A 17,524-nucleotide genomic window follows, 5' to 3' on the forward strand; every position below is an offset into this window, starting at 1 on the left:
TCAGAAATGCCAAGGACGTACGGCCACGTTCTCAGCTGAGTGTTTTGCGAGAGTGACTTTCAGAGTAGGGAACTGTCATAGGGCACAACACGCCCTGTATCTGTCAGAATGTGTGCTACAGCCTTCATGGGTACACACCCCTGTTTAACCGGCATCGTCTCTACCCTCACCGGGACTCGGTGTTGCCAGTGGGCTCTTTGAGGAAGCAGCGGTGGTCTTATGGACCTTCTGAGAATAAAAATCAAGATCAACAATCAAACAAAACAAGACACATCCTAGATCCAGTTTTCCTGGCTGTTATTCATTCTGTAGGACCGGACACTACGGCTCTGAAACAAACCGCTCATGTACATCGGGTGACACACGCTACTTTAAACAGTGTCGGGATTAGTGAAGTGTTCGGGAAAGTGATGGCAGTGATAGATCAGTTTTAAAGAAAAACTGAAGTGAGAGTTTCCCAATATCTGGATTTCACTGTGCGATCTAAGCTATTCACTAAAGTTTGATCGGTACTCAAGCCTAGGACGGATTGCATTTTGCATGGGGCTGGTCTCTAGTGAGGTGTTTTGGGGGGACAAACACCAGTCTCTGGCGTCAGAAATCCCTACTTTGTTTCTGAGAAACTTGGGATGACTTTCCACTTCCACCTGCATTTTCGTATCTATACCCTTCACGTCGCAGGACTGCCATCTGGCCAACTGAGATTCTGCGTGAAAATGTAGTTTGAAAACAGTGCCTTGCTCCCAAAGTCTACGAGAGGATTAAAATGCCTGCTGGTAATCCTCTGTGTGGGAAGCCGTGCTATTGAGGATCTCTAAATTGGGTAGAAATCTACACTAAATTAACTCTGCATGAGTCCCTGACACCTAACATTCTGTTGATTACTTCAGAAGGAACCAAGTATTTCGTAAGGTATAATTTAGCTGCTAGATGATTTAGATACCAACTTCTTTTGTTTTCTGAGCTTCAATGAGATATAACTGATACAGAATGTTGTTAGACGCCCATCTCTTAAAATTGCGGCAGGTATGGAACTTTTCTGACTTGGTTCGCTTGAATTGTAGCACCTCACAAACTATCTGTGGGTACAGTTCTGTGTGTTTCCACGTGACATGCATTTAAGGTATGTGCGTAACGCATATCATTACATACATACATTCTTTTTCTTCCCTTGGCATTGGCGTTTGATTTCAAGGTAACTTCCATCATCAGAACTTGAAGAAGGAAGACCAGTAGACATTTTCTTCAGTAACAAGGGAGCTTTCGATCCTGTAAAAAACAACACAATTTTCACTAAAAGATTAAAATTATCCGCAGGTTGCTTCAGTGCCCTTAGGAAATATAACTTAAAAAAGTACTTACAATCGATGCCTGTTGAGCAATATGTTGATGCGCGATTATGTTTATAGTATTTAAAAATGCGTCTATTAAATTTCCTTCCAGTTAAAACAATCTGCTTCTTTTAAGCTGTTTTTAAGGCCAACATTTAAATCAAGAAACATAGATTTAAGCCATTTGAAAAGAAAACATTTGTAAAATATTTGAGGGTTCTCTGTAGCAGACAAGCGCCTGTTAAAGTATGATAACCAAGAGGGGACAGTCGTATGAGGGAGATAGGCAAAAGTCTTTGCTGGGACGTTTGAGGAAGAGCCTCCACCTTGGCATTTGCTGGTGGTGGGGCTACAGGAAGTCCCACACTCTCTGTGTAAGTGCGTGTGAACCCAGAAATGTACATAGATGTCATGTATCATCCACATACGTTCATCTGTGGCTTTACTTTATTCAACTAAAAGAACATTTTGCTATTGAAGCAATCTTTATTTCAGACATACCTTACCAAGATACCTGAATTAAGTTCTGGTACCAATGGTGAATGTCATCTGTAAGTTATTTGCACTCCTGAATTATAATCACTTCACATCCTGAGATTAACCTTTTGGGGAATAATTTTGCTCTATTCACAGCTGGTGTCAGCGGTTATTTTTTGTGAGTGTGTTAGGAAGCATGAACCCCACATAGGTCATAATGATGCGGAGATCTACAGCTCACAGTAATTGTTTTTAAGGGGATGTCCTTCAATTCAACATTAGTATAGATTTTGCATTTCTCTCAGGAGTTGTAGTCAATACCACTGTAGTACTGATGTGTAGACAAATAATTATTTTCACATGCCTTGTGTGTTTTTGTTTTTAAATGAGGGTCGAGATGCTTGAGTGGGACAGGAGACATTGAGTAAATTGTTGGGAAGTTCACAATTCCCTAGTGGGACCAAAGCAGGGGGTGGGGGTTGTTGCTCCTACAAAGAAAGACCAATAAAATCAGGATTTTTTTTTTTTTTTTTGTAGCACAAAATGCTATTTTCTTACACCTTTTGGATAGACCTCCACCCAGATGAGAGAGGTCAGGGCTGCAGATGGACTTCCATATTATGATCCATTTGTCTCTTTCCAATATTAGAAAAACCCGGCTCTGATTCTGAATCTCCATCTGCCTATAATCACTATTTTCCTATTCTACTACCTTCTTCTTATGGATTCATGAGGTTTCTTCATTGCATTATGAACATGCCATTTGTTGAATACAAACATCCTAGTGTTTGTATTTATTTTTCTGTCTCTCCTTTCAGGAGTATCATTTTTGGGGTTCCATTTAAGAGATCTTTGCTTGCCACACAGATCAGATTTTTTATGCTGTTTTCTTTTGGAAGTGTTATTGTTTTACACCTTCCATTTTTGTCCGCAATTCATAAGGAACTGATGTATGTATTCATAATAAGGTAGGGATCAAGATTTATTTTTCCCATTTGGATATCCAGTTGGCCCAGAACATTCTATTAAAAATACCATCTGGGGTGCCTGGGTGGCTCTCTCGGTGAAGCATTGCACTCTTGATTTCGGCTCAGGTCATGATCTTGTGGTCCGTAGTTCGAGAATTGCAGTGGGCTCCATGCTGGCAGTGCAGAGCCTTCTTGGGACCCTCTCTCTGTGCCCCCGCCCTGCTCACACTCTCTGTGTCTCTCAAAATAAATAACCTTAAAAAAAATAAAATAAAATACCATCCTATTTCTGGTGCACTGAAGAACCACATTTGTTATAAATCTAGCATTTATATCTCTGTGACTTTGTTTTGGGGCTTTCTACTCTGTCCTGTTGTCTATTTATCTAGGTTTGTACCAGTTAGACACTGTTGAATTACTATAGCTTTATAATAAGATATGACCTTCAGTAGCATAGGATCTCTGATTCTGTTCTTCAAGGTTGTCCTGGATATTCTTGGTCCAGACCAACTGCATCAGAATCTATCTAAGGGACAGATACGTGGAAAGCCCCTAAGTTGTTTGGAATGTGCATCCCGGCTGGAGGGTTGCTCATCTAACTTTTGAGCACTTCCCAAAGTTCCTCCCAGGGCCTGTGGAAAATTCTGTCTACTGATCAAATGTGACTCATTCTTCAAAATCTACTGTACTAATTGGTACCCATTGCAACCTAAGTGTTACTCCTTGGAGAAAAGTCTTAATATCTGATAATCTGGTTCAGCATGATGGGTCTATAATAGTAGCTACTTTCCAGCTGACACTTTTTCCTTTGAATTTATTTTTCTTTCCTCCAATTTATAATCAAGTTTTCACTTTTTGATTTACTGTGAAGCAGGAATTGCTAGATAAACCAGAAAAGCTATTTTCCTTAAAGACCTTCAAAACCCCCACAGCTTTAATATCTACTTGTTACAGTGTTATTGTTAGATTTAAATTTAGTGGAAAATGGGCTTCTTATTAGTTCTTTGGTTTTAAACTCATAAATCCCTTTCATTAAATCTTTTTTATTAAGATTTAGCAAACTCCCACCAGCATTTGATAATATTCCTGTGAAAGACTTGACTCTCTGAGAGCTACTATTGTGTAGTATTTTTTTAACATGTAAAACATAGTTGCAAATAATTTTCTGTTTGCAGTTCAACAATAAAAGTGGGGATAATGCTTGTATTCAGATATTTATACTACGTGTAATAATCTGCCTATGCCCCGATCCCTCTCAAACTTTCTTACATTGTTAGGGTCAAAACATTTAAATCCATTCGAAAGTATTGGTGGGAAACGTCCAGATAAAGAAGGAATGAAACCCTGCAGGCGGTGTCCAGGGGCCACTTGCTAGCTAGCCCCAGACAAAGAAAAGGTGGGAAGGATTTGATAGAGGAGTTGTTTTGTTCTCGCATATGGCAGTGATGTTCGCAATGAAAGTAATTAAAGTGTGTTCATTAGGGAAGATAGCCTGTCTGTCCTGACCTTTTCCCTTCCGGCTGCTTGACCTATACAGAGCCTGGGCAGGCACAAAATGAGAAGTCACATAACAGGGAACGTGTAAATCGTAGCAGGGACGGGGGTAGCACAGAGAAGCCACAGAAGGTCCGTACCCTACACTAGACGTGGTAACGAGGGTAGAGGTGGGGGTGGGAGAAACAGGGAAACACAGGTGGGGAACCATGGAGAAAAGCAGGTGGATGAAGGATGATGCCTGGCAGGAGGGGAGGTCAGGAAGGGAAGGGTGGGAGGGTTTATCTGGTGGCAAGAAAACAGCGATGGGCAAGCAGGTGGCTGTTGCTAATCTCCCAGCAGATCTTGTACACTGAATCCGGGGGCTACAATTTACAGCAAAAGAAGGGCCTGCTCCTTGGAAGCGCTCTTGATATCTGAGAACTGCCAGAGAATCCCAATGTTAAAATCAATACCATAAGACTTTGGGCAGCCAAGGCCGCCCGGAAGCAGCTCTCAGGCACAGTTTTAACCCACTCAGTGGCCGAAGGCAGCTTTGTGGCGCGCTCTGCTCTTCCTGTCTTTCCTCCTTCTCACGCGGTTTGGCTTCTGTACCAGTTCTGCACCAATTCCACCAGTAGTCGGGGAGGGGGGTGCCCCCACAGCAACAAGCAGGCCGCGCTGGGGCGTCGCGCAGGGCACCTCCATCCTGCCGCCGTTCACCTGCAGACAGCATCACATTCCGCAGGGCAAGTGTCCACGGCACCGCCTTCCGCTCCAGACACACAAGGGAAGTCCATGGTGTGTGATCTGTATCTCTGACCTTCCGGTTGGAAATGAGAGGTTCCCACGACCTCTCCCTTGGGTTCCGTTAATTTGCTAGCGGGGCTTGCAGAACTCAGCAAACCCGTTCACTCACTAGGTTGCTGGTTTAGCGCCAAAGAAATTAGACGATGCCAATCCACAGCCGGATACAGAGATGCACAGCACAGGATCTTCCAGGGTCTCCACATGCTCACAAACCTGGAAGGCCTCTGAACTCCTTCTTTTTGTGTTTCTATGGAGACCGTATCACGTAGGTCTGATTGATTAGTAGGTGTCGTTGGCCCTTGGCAATTGATTGAACCTCCAGGCCCTGTCTCCCTCCCAGAGGCCATGGGTGGACGTGGGACTGGAAGTTCGGCCTTCTGATCACATGGTGGTTTCCCCTGGAAACAGCCCCCATCCTTAGGTGCTGTCCAAAAATCCTCTCATTAACATGACACAAGACATATATATATATTTTTTTTTTTCTTTCATCCCATAGGACATTCCAAGGTTTGTAGGAGCTCTGTGCCAAAGGGACTAAGACCAACTATATATTTATTTCTTACTTTATGTCTTATTATAAATCACAACATCACAAATGTCAAACTTGAATACTGAGAGCAATCCTAATTCAATTCAACCTATCTAAGGGAAATTAGAATAAGAAGGGGGAATAAAGTGTGGGATATCCTGCAGATGTGCCCAGGGAAGCCATTTTCTTCAATGGCATCCATCACTGGAAGATGCACTTGTCCTCTTACCCCCATCTGCTGAATACCCATCCCCGGCCATGGGAATAGGAAACCTTTGACAGAGGGGAGGTCCCTGATTCCCTTGGGCGGCTCCTTAACCTTTGCTAACTTAATTTCTTTGGTTGTACGCCTTTTATTTTGGACTGGATAAGATTTCTGTGGCTTTGTGTTTTTCTTTGACTTTGTGGGACTTTGCCACATTAGGTGAGAACCAATAGTTTGAATACTGAATGTGGTTTTCCCTAATTATTCATATTGCTTCACACTGCAGTCATTGGAATATGCCAATATGTGTGGATGAGTGTAGTTTTATAGTGGTTATTTGACCCGTCAATTTAGTTTCTCTGAGCAAGGGACTTATAGGCAGGGTGTTCAGCATTCAGCATAATACTACCCAGATAATTGGCACCAAATTTCTTTCACAAATATGGTAGGTTGATACCGATGAAGATGTATTTAAAATTACAGAGAAAATTTTTCCTCAAATTTCTAATGACTTCCCAAATTTGTATATTTTCCTTCTTTGCCTTCCCCCCACCCCCGCCCACTGTTAACACTGGACAACACTGCTACAACTTATCATTCAATAGTTGTGCATGAAATAAGCCGCAAAATAAGCCATTATAAAAACTGGTCAAAATGGTTGGAAATTTTTTTTTTTTTTAATCCCAGAGGAAAGATAGGCCACAGTAATATACTAATATGCTCTTTGTGTGTGTGTGTGTCTGTGTTTTCTTTTCCAGGTCAGAACTGTGGAGGCTTAGTCCAGGGTCCCAATGGCACCATCGAGAGCCCAGGGTTTCCACACGGTTATCCAAACTACGCTAACTGCACGTGGATCATTATCACAGGAGAACGTAATCGGATACAATTGTCATTTCATACCTTTGCTCTTGAAGAAGATTTTGATATTTTATCAGTTTACGACGGCCAGCTCCAACAAGGGAATTTGAAAGTGAGGTAAAGTATTGGCTCTTTATATTATAGATTTAAGTAGCACTGTTTGACTTAGAGTCTGAAACTTAATTGGAATTAATTATGTGAACTTAATTACTGGAAAATTTTAGTTACAATAAAGAAAAAGTAGACTGCAGATTTGTGCACTCTTTAATACTTAAAAACTTGTTATTAAAAGCAATCATTGACTTCATTTATAGACATCAAATTGTTGAAGATCTGCAAAACAATGCTGTCAAGGTAACTGAAGGAAAGTGACAATACGCCATTGTTTTTAAGCAACTGTAGATTTGAGAGAAAATGCACAAAGAGAAATGCATAAGTACAACTCAGAGAACAACAAAAGGAACTTTTATATTGTCAGAGAATACATTCACTAAAAAGTCTGGGAGGTGGGCGGAGTAAAAACATGAAAGAACGTTGAACTCCGGAGAGAATTTTTGGTTTGCACCATCATAATGCATTCTGTTCTCCATTAGTTTTCTCTTCTGATCTATGATTTTTACCATCAAGAAAGAAAAAAATATTTTCTGGAATGATTTTAAGTTACATTTTTTAAAAATTTATCAGCAAGGAAATCATTGTACCTGTACAAGTTTATGCATTTTTTTTTAATTTGTCAAAGGAAACAGGAACATCCCATTCAAGAAAGTGGAATTTCTTAGGTACTGATGAACATACTTAAATAAGGCAAATAAGTCTTTACCCTAGGCTTTAAAATTCTATACTAATTAGGGACTGTTTGCTGAATATATAAAGTTAGGTAAAAAATTGACAGTGGGCAGAAGAGGTTGTATTGATTAGATAAATGAAATGGTATTGTCGCTAATGTCAACAGAAATACACACAAGTCACATATTTTATTTTTTTTACTTTGTAGATTGAGAAAAGTCCTATAGAAAATTGTACATCTAGTTAATATATTGATATATTAGAGTATATGTAATTGATATATTAAATATACAATGATATATTTTCTTTGCACTTTCTTTATGCATTTTCAGATATAAAACATCTTTTGGTTTTTCTGGGTCATTTATAATATCCATTGTCTATTTTTAGAAACTCTTTTCCATTTATCCTTTTTGTCATATAGTGCACACAGTTACCTTCTTTATGGATTATTAGGTAAACTTTCTCCCGCCTAACATGTATGGCCCTATGCTTTAGATGTTTGGCAAAGTATCTATGTATCAATCCTTGGTAGTTTGATGCAAGATTGATTCCCCGCTTACTGATCTTCTAAATATTAGTTATTTACTATTTTTTATTCGAAATAAATTATGATACTAGAGAATAGTGTTATGTTGTAATAATAGAAAGAATTATAATAGAAACTGCAAAGACTTATAAAAAAACAAAAGAGAATCCAATTTATTCAACCATGAAGTCATATGACTTTGTTAAAAATATTCATTTCTCATTCCATTAGAAAAATTCTTAGTATGTCCCCTTAAAAAATACTTTTGTCAATACTTCTATTTCCCATTTTATTTTACTTTATAAATTAAAAGTCATTTATTTTAATTTATATCATTTCTTTTTTTATTTTATAATTTTTATAATTATTTTAATTTATAATTTTATGATAATTCCTACAATTCTATCTTAATTCTAAATGAAACCTGCCTGAATGTTAGTTTGAGTCACTGTCTCTAAACAATTTATGTCCTCGTGGTAACATTATGATCACTTATATGTTAACTACAAAGTTTAGACAACAGCGTTCCTACCATCTTCAGGATTATAACATGATCAGCAGTGGAAATATTAAGGGTGGAACGACTAAACTCATTGTACTTTATGTCGAGGTTCCAGTGAATAGTATATAAATTGGTATCAGTGCCTCAAAGAGCTTTATAAATATTGGTGAGTTACATGATTGGCATCCTCATTGTTTTTCTCACGTGGGTATTTTTACTAGACAAGAAAGCTGATAAGAAAGAACTCCTTGGGTTCCCATAAATTTCTCAGTTACCTACAATTTTTCATTTGAGACAGAGAAAAAATATGTCCTGTTTCTGGTCTTTAAGGCGTGGAAGATGGTTTCATGTTTCCATAAAATTGTATAATCTTCCTTGTACTTAGTCTTCACACTTAGAATGCCTTTGTGTGGACAGTCCATGGGGGTAGGGTAGCACTTTGGGGGACATAAGTGGTCGTTCTAGGTATCATTACACAAATGAGCAAAACATATCAAAAAAAGAATTCCATCGACTGCTAATTGCTATGAGTCTTTACTCAAATCAAAGATTTTGGATAAATAATGACATGAACTATGAAAAGGAACAGTGTCAGGGCAAACCCATGAGGTGGTTGCAACATTTCACCATCAGTTGATGGCAAAGTAGTTTTAAATAGCATCGAATTCTAATTAATGAGGTGAGGGAGACTCCAGTCTCCTTGTTGCTACGTGTTTCCCATTAGGTTTTGGAGCAGTTGTCTGTTTCTCAGGCATACATCACTCAACACTGTAAGCATCCCTGGAATTCTAAGGATCTCCTGTGACAGGACTGATGTCCTCTCTGGCCCACTGTGTCGTCACATTGTTACTTAGAGCTGTCCTGCTCTCACTTGTCACTTCATGGCTGCATAGAAACTGTTTTCATTCGCTCAGCATGTGTGCCCACAAAAAAGTTAATAATTGTTTTATTAAGGAGCTTGAGAATTTCTATAAAGAGATTTCTTTTGTTTAACCACTGTAAAGAAAATGTTTCCAAATACTCCACTATTTACATTTAATCCCCCAGTGACAGAATTTAGGATTTGGGGGTTAGGATTGTTGATATTTATGTTGCAATTTGACCTATAGTGAAGACTAACCAAATTATTTACCCTGTGTAAAGAAAAATATTCTTGAAAACAAAAAACATATAGTTCATGTTACCATCTTGGATTGTTTATATATAGTTCAAACACATATGATGTGCCCCTCCATCAATAAATTCAATTTTAACATATAGATATTGACAGGTAAATTAAGGCTTCTCTTCAGCACAAGAGAAAAGATTTGATTCAAAATTGGAAATAGAAATCTTCTCTTTGAGGAGCACCTGGCTGGCTCTGTTGGAAGAGCATGCGACTCTTTGTTCTCTAGCTCATGAGTTCGAGCCACACGTTGAGTGTAGATTTTACTTAAATAAATAAATAAACTAAAAAAATTAAAAAAAAAAGAAATCTTCTCTTTGAATTGCCTGGAATTAAAACCACTGATTTTTATGACCTGTCACAGACCTGTCACATTTTTGCTATTTTTTTAAATCTCTGGGCTTTATAGACTCTGCCCACTCTCTTGCTTCTCAAAGCCCTACAGAGGTCCAACCAAGTAGTCATAAAGTCTTTGGTTTTTATTGGGCAACATCTCTTCATTAGCTACTACCTGTGCTGATCCTCAAGAAACTGTTCCAATAAAGGCCCTTGTTCTATTGTAGATTGACCGAGACATTTTGGTTGACCAGTACACCAATACAATGACATTACTTCCCTTGGCTCATGCCTCCTCACCCGCAAATACGATAGAAATGTATTCCTCATACTTCTGGAGGCTGACAGTCCGAGATCAAGTTGTTGGCAAATTTAATGCCTAATGAGGGCAGGTTTCTTGGCTCGTAGATGGTCGTTTTCTCCTGTGTCCTCACATGACAGAAGGAACAGGGTGGCTCTTTACAGTCCCTTTTATAAGGTCATTAATCTTATTCATGAGGCCTCCTCTCATGTTCTAATCACCTCCCAAAGGCCTTACCTTCAAATACCATTAAATTGGAAGCTAGGATTTCAACATACGAATTTGGGAGAGGGGTCACAAACATTCAGTCTGCAGCACGATGGGAGTACTTTATTTAGTTGAATAGGTTTTTCCTTGCTCTGACCTTATAAGAGAATATGTTTATCATTCTATTTCCTCATCCTTCTCTCTATTCACCTAAAGGATGTCGTACATTCAAAAACCCATTTAATATTATACTTATTTCAGAAAATTTTCCCTGTGCTTCCCAAATTAAAAAGCAAGAACCCTCCCAAAGACTTTTTTTTTTTCTAAGCTCCTTTAGCACTTGGCACTGACATAGACCCTGAAGCACATACTCCTTTCAAATTATACCAGCTCTGAAGTTGCCTCTAGTTGGGGATGCATATCTCTTTGTTGTGGTGTGTCAAACAGAACATATGTCCTCTGAGGTCAAGACATGTGTCGTGAGTGTGTCTTCTCTGATGATAATAGATATGTTACCTTGAAAATAGTCAACAAATCTTCATGGGGTGCTTTTGATTAAAAATACTCCTGATTCAGGGCCACTCATCACTGTCCTCTGTGCGTGTAACCCCACATGACTTCTATCTAACTCCTCTGGATGGGCTGGAGTTAATTGTCCAAGAGAGAGGGTGCTCGCTAAATATGAAGTGGTGACATAGCATTTATTTGTCCCTAAATCAGAAAATAATCAAAGTTGACATCAATTTCCAAATGTGATAACATTATAATGTCAAACTTTGAATGGAAATCTTATTATAACCTCAATAAATGAATAAAAGTGAGTCTATGGAGGGAAACTGTGTCATGCATATGTGGGAAATCAGAATATATTATTCCAGGATTATTGTAGAATACAAGAAAATAGCTTTGGCAGTGATCTTGACTCTCCTTCTGTGACATACAAGATTATCCTTTATTTTCTGCACTGATGATAAAGAAGTTAGGAATTAATATGATAGGGCCATTAAAATCAGGAAATCATGGATAAGTATTGCTAAAAGATCAGTTTTCTCCAATTTTTTCCTACTCTGTCATAATGTGTCTGACTGCATTAAAATTAGCTAAGAAACCTGTCTAATCTTAACTATATCTGGTGGTTTTTAGAACTTGAGAACTTTAAGCACAAAGAAGGGGTTCCACTTATATTCAGATCATATTAGACTAGAGATCTAGAAATGCCTAAATTCTGCCTTTCTGCCCCCCATTGCTGGTATGAGGTCCCTATGGAGCCATTCACAGATCGATAGTCAGATAAAAATCAAAGCATCATTCTATTTTTAGTTTGGGTGGTGACTCATGCCCCAATTAAGACTCCAATAGAGTTACTGCAAAGTGGGTATAGAATATTCGATGGAGACTAGAGTCTCCTATTAACACCAGACGTGTATCTTGACATCTTATCATATTCAGCCAGACACATGGTCAGGAGGAACTGGAAGGAATGGCCAGCCTGCCCACACCAGCGCCTGGTGAGGGAGGGCTCCGAAGAGAAGGGCCTGGTAGCTGAGATGAAAACACAGTAGGAGAGTCCAGTGCACAACAGTGATGTCTCAGGCCATCAAACTCCGGAAGCCCAACCAATGCTTCGGTGTCTGATTAAACAGGTTCTCATACCTTCGCGAGGACACCACAGAGGAGCTGAGGGGGACAGTGGTGGCGTTTGCTGTTCTCATATAAACCTATCACAGTCCCATAATTGTGTGAATTTGTCAACAATGTTCACTCCTCTACATACATATTTTAGGTGAGGAAATAAAAGATAACTGTTTCGGATACATCTTCCAGATTTCCTTTTTCAACATATGCTTTCAATTAGCAACTCATAGGCAAGGCCGGTGCTTATTGGGTAAGGATGAGTTGATTTTCTCTTTTTTTTTTTAAGTTGGTTGTCTGCAGTGGGCTAGATGAAAGTGAAAGCCAATTAAACCAGAGATTCAAGGGTGACATTGTCTGAACACTGATGTATATCTATATATCCCTATGTCTATATCTATATGTAATTCCCCCAGCTGATTTTAATAGGTAGCTTTGGTTGAGACCAACTAGAGTGTGTGTATATGTTTTATGCTTTACATATATATGTATGACATATATATATATATATATATATATATATATATATATTCATAAGACCTGTGTTTATTAACAAAGATGAAATTGCTAGTAAGGAGAAATCCCAGAGGTAAACTAATAATGCACTTAAGGGAGATAGGCAGAGTTATGTTTGCAATAATGCAATAATACAAGCAAGTTTTAACATGTACTTGATTTCAGTTCCAATCACTACTTCTTTAAGCTCTGGTGATCTTTTTCTGCAGTAGCAAAAATTGATGCTTCGTTTCAATATCGTGGCCATTTTGAAGGTGGCAAACCATATTAATATCATCAGAGAAGCCTTTTGGATCATCAGAAAAATATATGTGTGTGTGTGTGGCAAAATGCCCCCAACTCCTATGACATTTCCTTATACACATGCAGACATAAGGAATAGCATTGCGAGTCTCGGAAAGAGAACAGATGGACAAGAAGGCCAATAAATTATTTGCAATAGGGCTTCATTTTCTGAAGAGGTATTTTGTGGTGTTGGTCATGGGAACCTGAAAGTAGACATGGCTTTATAAAATCTACAATCTTATCCTCACTACCTGATTAAAAAAACGAAAAGAAAGAACGTGGCTCATTGATTTAAACGCTCATACAGAATAACAATACTACTAAAAAGAAATTCTTCAGAACACATAATTTAGAAACCGTGACGAAAATGACTGGAGAATTTGACTTCCTAAACTTTAAAATCCAAAAGCCCAATGTAAAATGGAGAAGAAGAATTCACAACAGTTATGAAAGACAAAGAGCCGATTTCCTTTATTGATAAGATACACTATCAGAAACATCAGGAAATAAAATCATTTAATTAAACATCTGGTAAAAATATGACCAAAAAGTTCAAATGTAAAAATATGAAGGCAACTAGTATACCTAAGCCAATTAAAACAATAATGTGAAATAATGTCTCACCATTCTCAATGGCAAAACTGTACACGTTTTGATAAGTCAGGGTTTTGGGAAATTATTTTGGATATAAATTTTGAAATTTCTCACAAACTGAAAAACTATAAACACATTCACTCAGCAAGACTATGCTATGAACTTATTCTACAAACGTACCTCTAAATATGGCAAAATATATGGAAAGCAAAGTTTATGAGTGCATATTGATAATATTAAAAAAAATCAAGATTGTCTATCTTTCCACAGGGACTGGTTAAGTAAATTACAGTATATATGTAATATAAGATACCATTAAAATTAATACATGGGCTGATATGAAGAGATTCCTATATTTTATATTTAAAAATAAATACAGTCACAAACGTCCAATATCTCTTAACATCTTATTCTCTTATAATAGATGGTGTGTAATAATTCATCATCAAATACCATCAACAGAATTCCGGATGATGGTGGGATCTCGGAAATACCTTCCTGATATATAAGTGTAATCTATTGTAGTGATCTCAGTAGGGGCTGTGGGAAGCTAGACCAAGGACATCTACTCAGCCCGAGGGCTCCCAGAGGGCTTTCTGCCAGCCAGTGTCACTGTAATCAAGAGAAAATGCTGCCTTAATCCTGAAACAGTGTGCCTACTGAGTGTCCCTGGCAGGCCTCAGTGGAGGAATGTTTTATTTTGTTTTGTTTTGTTCCATGAGTATCTGTTTTCTGTCTTTGGAATTCTTTTTGTCATTGTTTATTTATTTATTTTGAGAGAGAGAGCAAGCAAGGGAGCAGGGAAAGGGCAGAGAGAGAGAGAGAGAGAGAGGGAGAGAGAGAGAGAGAGAGAGAGAGAGAGAGAGAGAATCCCAAACAGGCTCTGTGCTGTCAGTGCTGAGCCCCATGTAGGGCTCGAACTCACCAACCCCGAGACCCTGACCTGAGCCAAAATCGAGTCCATTGCTTAACCTACTGAGCCACCCAGGTGCCCCTTGTCTTTGGAATTCTGGTAGAAACATCCACATCTGGGTCTATACCTATCTCAGTGTTTATCTCTGTCCCTAAGTCTATCTCGTTCTATCTCTAGCTATCTCCATCTCTCTGTCACTCACTAGAGTGTGCTGTCTCTCTCATCCATGTTTTTGTCAGTGTTTCTCAACTAGGAGTGACTTTATGCCCCAGGAGACATTTTGCGATGTCTAGAGACAGTTTTGTTCCTTGTAATTGGGTCGAGGCACTACTGGAATGTAGCAGGTGTAATACAAAGATGCTGATAAATATCGTACAGTGCACAAAACAGCCTCACAGGACAAAGAATTATTAGTCACCAAATGTCAATAATGCCCCAGATAAAAACTCTTGCGTAGAGCACGACACCGTCTATAAAATCCGTCTATAGCTATAACCGTCGACATCTGTGCAAGTACCTATATCTCTCTACATTGTTTTGCTACTCAAGGACCCAAGCCGTAAGAGATACAATAGGAGTCACCAAGCAAGAGACACTTACTGTCTGCTGTGCACGGGGAGCAGGCAGATGGTCTAATTAGATTGAACGGAAATGATGGTGTCACTCGCAGGATTGTGTCAGCGAGGAAATGGGATTTCTACGGTATTACGCATAATCAGATTTCACCAAGAATCATTTTTACATTCCCTCTCAAAAGGAAATAAAATTATTATTTTTTTTAGCCCCTGTTTCTTGGAAAAGGAATATGAAATGTCAAAAAGTCAGTAAGATAGTGACTTTACCTCTTCTTCATGGTAGTGAGTCTACAAAAATAGTTTGGTAAAATCCCTTACTGGGAAGCTATCCATACTGATGAGCAATGAGGGGCATTGAATAATCAGATTTCTCCAAATTTCCCAGATTTTCAATGAGCTTAATGTGAATGGCCAGATTAGTAGTTGAATGACTTTTAAGATTTCCTTTTTCTCCCCTCTGGTTGTTTTAAATATTTGGATAGCAGAGCCAGTACTGACTTATAATTCTTTCCTCTACAGCCGCGAACCCCCCGGGACAGACAAAACAAAATCACTTTAATTCAAATTAGGTATTAGTTGTTTAGAGGATAATTTTTTAAAGGAATGAATGCTGTATATAAAAATGTGTTAGTTATGTACTTTGAATTCACAAAATTCATTTTTAAAAAAGGAGAGGAAACTATATATAAAAATGTGTTAGTTATGTACTTTGAATTCACAAAATTCATTTTTAAAAAAGGAGAGGAAACTATATATAAAAATGTGTTAGCTATTCACTTTGAATTCACAAAATTCATTTTTAAAAAAGGAGAAGAAATTACTTAGCACCTGAAGCAATTCTTTCTTTTACTATAATAAACCCAATGACTCTCCCTTTGCATAGAAGTATGAATTCCTTTGTATCTGGACGTACTAAAAATAATCAACAAGGTAAATATTTTCGAAGGAGCCTTGTTTCAAATTTTTGAAATGTTAAAACTAGAGGAATTTTGATATTTGGACATTTTTACACATTTCTGCATGTAGGCAGCCAACAGTGTGATAAAACATTGTTTGAACAATTAAGTGTATTTACAGCCCAAAGCCTTTAAATTTACATGATTCTTTCAAATATGGCTTCCAGGAGCAGAAAATAGGGTCCTCTTTCTTAAACTTCATTTTTATTTCTGGCTTATATCTCTCCTTGTTGACCTCATAGAACCCAGAGCATTAACTGAAACAGAATTCAGAAAACTGCTCACAGCTTCCACGTGTGTGCATATAAGTGAATAAAGCCTTCCAGTCTTTTCTCTGGGGTGTTGTGGTCCTGGAAGCTGAGGCAGGCTCGGGGAGGCTCTTTACGTGAATAGGGGGTAAAACTTCCCAGTGCCGACTTCTTCAGAAGGATCTGGAGCCTTGCCCTCCTCCCTACGCCCCTGAGGTCACCTACCCGAATTGGATTCCCTTGGCTTCTCGCCCTGAGCCCCGGTGTCCTTGGCCCATCTTACCACCACTTTCAGATCAGACAATTTTCTCTGTGCAGCTTATTCTCAGCACAGTTTCCCAAGCCCCCGAACCGTACACGAAACCCTCACACAAGCTGCCCGGTCACCACTCTTGTGTGACTACTGCTTGCTGCCATATACTTTGTGATCAACATTTGTTTCCTTTTCCCTTTAGAAACCACTAAAATAAAAGCACAATCCGTACGGCCGCCTCCCTGCTTCATGGAAACAGTCCCCAGTCAACAGGGTGTATATTCACTCTGAGAGGGAGGTTTGGAAGGAGCAGGGGAACCTACATGTGAATGCTTCAAACAGCCTGTAGCCTTTCAGCCTGAGGAGACAAACTGAAATAAATAAAACCTTGCCATCCTGAAAGTTTCAAAAACTGTCTTCCTTAATCAGACAGCTTCTCAATTTCTCCCGGGCTATCCACCGACCCCGCGTGGCATTTTCTTTGATCACAGTATCAATTCTTACAGGTCCATGATCATCGCATCTAAGATACACCGAGCTTGTCCCGAAAAGGATTCAGACACATTAATCAAAGTGTTTTCTTGCTTACGTTTTAAGGGTTTTCACACTCTATGTGCCCGTGCATCAGAAAATATTTTTTGAGAGTAGATATGTCTAAAAAAGCAAATGCTTGGTATATATAATGCTTGTTTGTTTTTAAATCTAGTCGAGTTAGGCAAATACTACCTTTGAAAAGTGGCGCTGGAGGCGGAAAGAAAGCAAGGCTTACACCGGGGGCGTAGTTAAGAGTATTTACTAGGATGAATCTCACTCATACCTGTGCTCAGTAACACCTCAGGCGTCATCGAAGAGTTACTTTCCAATACAATGCATGTGGCTCACATAGGGACTTTGAAAGGATCATTTAAGCTTTGCATTGAAACCACACCGCCTGTGTGAGACTTTCCCATTCGGTATCACAAATGTGTTCATGGTTTAGGAGACAATAATGCGGATCTTTAGAAGGAGGTGACTATCAACCGGTGAGTTACTCTCCAGGCTGCGTGTTAGTGGCTCCTTCATGTCCACGTGTCCT

At 38.9% G+C, this 17,524-nt stretch overlaps 1 protein-coding gene across 2 annotated transcripts in view; it reads left to right on the forward strand.

Moving 5' to 3' along the window:
- The window catches only part of CSMD1 (CUB and Sushi multiple domains 1), a 2,002,273-nt gene that overhangs the window by 369,896 nt on the left and 1,614,853 nt on the right, over window positions 1-17,524 (forward strand). For both annotated transcript variants that reach the window (XM_078445226.2, XM_078445227.2), the window contains exon 2: window positions 6,552-6,768. In XM_078445226.2, coding sequence (XP_078301352.2) covers window positions 6,552-6,768 — 217 coding nt within the window. The remainder of the gene's footprint in view (window positions 1-6,551; window positions 6,769-17,524) is intronic.

The sequence above is a fragment of the Panthera onca genome, chromosome B1 (assembly GCF_046562875.1).
Source record: "Panthera onca isolate mPanOnc1 chromosome B1, mPanOnc1 haplotype 2, whole genome shotgun sequence".
In the NCBI taxonomy this organism is placed as follows: Eukaryota; Metazoa; Chordata; class Mammalia; order Carnivora; family Felidae; genus Panthera; species Panthera onca.